The 2,742-nt window shown below is 37.3% G+C and overlaps 1 protein-coding gene across 1 annotated transcript; it reads left to right on the top strand.

The window, feature by feature from the left end:
* Positions 1-249: 249 nt before the first annotated feature.
* On the top strand, positions 250-2,178 carry LOC141434364 (uncharacterized). The gene is made up of 2 exons (XM_074096775.1): positions 250-544; positions 1,242-2,178. The coding sequence occupies exons 1-2, from the start codon at positions 362-364 to the stop codon at positions 1,389-1,391; spliced, it is 333 nt and encodes a 110-aa protein (XP_073952876.1). The 5' UTR covers positions 250-361; the 3' UTR covers positions 1,392-2,178.
* The last annotated feature ends 564 nt before the right edge of the window (positions 2,179-2,742 follow it).

Here is a 2,742-nt window from a genome sequence, read left to right as displayed (position 1 = left end):
TTGCTACTAATATTATGTTTACGGTAAACATATATACTGTGCTAATGTACATTATTGAGAGTAATGAGGTAATTACAGTAAAGTAGTTGTTGCGTGCTTTGGTCCTTGAACGGCACCAATATCACAAAATAAATTGCGTTCAGTACGATAAAACTGCTAAATTTCCAATAAAATCTCATCTCTGCACAGACAATCGTATATAATGCAATAAAGAACAAAGTTTAAGTGAGGACGCAAGGTCGGGTCTCCACGCATTTAGCATTGATAAACAAATCCTTAAACGTTGACGCAACGCGTGACTCAGTACAACTTGCTCACCGACTCAAGACGATTCTTTATAACCTAGAAACATTTAAACAAAATGAGACTAATAATTCTATGCATATTAGTGTTGTGTGTTTTGAGTGAGACTAAGGATCTCACTGTTGGCACTAGAGTGAATAATCTGTTGATTAATACAGAGAAATTGGTTGTGAATTCTTTACCTTTCATAAGGCGAGAAAAAACATATACCTACACGGATCCGAAACACAGGACTATTAAGGTAAATTAAAGAATAGAAATAATAGTATCCCAAGGCGTAGTGAACTGTGGAGCGATTTTAAAAAGTGGTTTGATGACGGACTCACTGATTTTTATAAAAGTCTTCTCTTTCTTATCAATGTCTTAATCTATCTTCTTTACGTCTTTGTGACGAGCGGATAGCCTTGTGCAGAGGGATTACAATAGAAATGTAGCAGCAAGGGGTCCACCGAAAACAAGAAAACTTTGAAAGTGGTCTACGAGAAAAAAAGTTTTGGAACCTCGTTTTGTGATTACTGATCCAGACTATGGAGCTAGAGGTTCTAGATTCCATTCTCGGTAGGGGCAGACATTTATGAGTTGACTGTGAACGTTTGTACTCTTCGTTTTATCCATTATTTAACCCCCATAGTACATGCTTTGCTTAGTTTGAATCTAAGAGCTGTTTTGCACTTCGTCCGATTCAAATCCGATCCGAATCCATGAAAATACGGACGGAGTAGACCTAGAACTATTTATTATACCTACCATACCTACCTAGTTGACGCGCTAGATATGATTTCCGTCACATGATTTCTCCATAAAAATAGTTCTACGACTTCTCCGGCCTATGTTTTCACGGATTCGAATCGGATTCAAATTGTTGTAGTGCGAAACCGCTCTAAGTCAATTTTTATTAAACCCAAAATATTTATTTAAGCTGATTGTTATTTTTACAGGCCATCATAGCCCGTGACCTCTCCCGAACGGAGACAGAGCCAACAGTGACCTCCGGTGGCGTTGGAGAGAACCACGTGACGATAAAGTTCAAGAGCGGGAGGGGAGAGCAGATCAATTACTTGATACTCATATTTAGTAATAATTCTTGAAGGATTTATATAAATGTCTCAATAAATAAATGAGGTCGGTTTTGAAATTTGTGTTCGCGCGGTCTCGTTAGGTATTAGATAATGTGCAATGATCTTAAATTAAAACTATGTAGAATTTTAGCTTAAGCCCGCAGCCCGCGGTTTCACTCTCGTAAAAGAATAAAAGCCACACTGGCGATTTGTGAGCGAGTTGATAGTCGAAAGCGCTTCGCAAATTGCCAGTGTAATGTATAAGTTGTTTGCCATGCAAAGTTTGGAAAACGCTTCTTAGTGCACCTCTTTAATACTCCAAGAATATGTCCGCCCAATTTCATGTTTTTAGTCCCAAGTTTTTATAGATTTTAACCATGCATTGTCTGTCAGTCAGTCAGTCACATTAATACTCTGTTTTAGATATGGATAGGTTATGTTGTGTGTAACCTGCACTTGACTTTTACCACAGTTTACTTGGAAAATCTTGACCAGGGTTATCAGTAGGTAATTGGATTACCGGAAACGAGTTTTTAATAGCCTTCACAAAAATATGAGGGTCTATGTTTAATTTCAAGTTATGTATGTATGTAAACTTTTTACTGTATAAAAGAACAGACACAAAATACAATAACACAAACAATTACAATTAGGGTTTAACCGAAACTGTTGTCATTCTACGGCTCCTCAATCTAAAGTTAGTTAAGTAATCCTTAATAAAACAAAATCCTAAAAGAAAGTTATAATAACTTGTCAAAGATTTAGATACCTGCAATAATGTCTAGATTTTTTTTATATTAAATGAAGTTACTTGGAACTAATTCGTTTGACTTACACCTACAACCACCTAACACCCACAAAACCATAAAAACAAATCTTGTTACTTCGCGCATAAAAGTAAAAATTATCTTTACATACAAAAACAATTTCTTTTCTTTATCTAACTAAACCAAACGAAAATAAACTTACTTATCTGACCTCTGTATAAACACGTCCCGCCGGCCAAACAGACACAAATCAATTTTAGCGAATTGTCGGCACACACAGGGTGTTTAAACTGAGGGTGGCTAATGGAGACACACGCATTAAACCGAGCCTCGTGCAGATACAGGGGGACCTAATTAGTTTAAGCTTGCGAACATACCATTGATTTTACAGCACTGGAAAAGACCTTTTTTTATACAGAAAAATAGCCTCGTGTTTGACCACAATCACGCCTGATGGTAAACGAAGATGTGGACGGAGATGGAGCACGCATGCCTTATAAACGCCCACTCATCATAGATTTGAAGACGGCTAGATTGTCGGGATCTGAGAGCACAAACGCAGGCCGGGCATTCCACTCCTTAACTGTCTGGATAATAAAGGACAACAAATTACA

This window comes from Choristoneura fumiferana, chromosome 13 (genome assembly GCF_025370935.1).
Source record: "Choristoneura fumiferana chromosome 13, NRCan_CFum_1, whole genome shotgun sequence".
NCBI lineage: Eukaryota > Metazoa > Arthropoda > Insecta > Lepidoptera > Tortricidae > Choristoneura > Choristoneura fumiferana.
Note: the sequence above shows the minus strand (reverse complement) of the source record. Positions and strands in the feature narration are given on the sequence as shown.

Excerpts from the sequence above, each read along its gene's own strand:
- LOC141434364 (XM_074096775.1), top strand. The coding sequence starts at position 362 with ATGAGACTAATAATTCTATGCATATTAGTGTTGTGTGTTTTGAGTGAG. Across the intron at positions 545-1,241 it reads CGAAACACAGGACTATTAAG|GCCATCATAGCCCGTGACCT; the intron begins GTAAATTAAAGA and ends TTATTTTTACAG.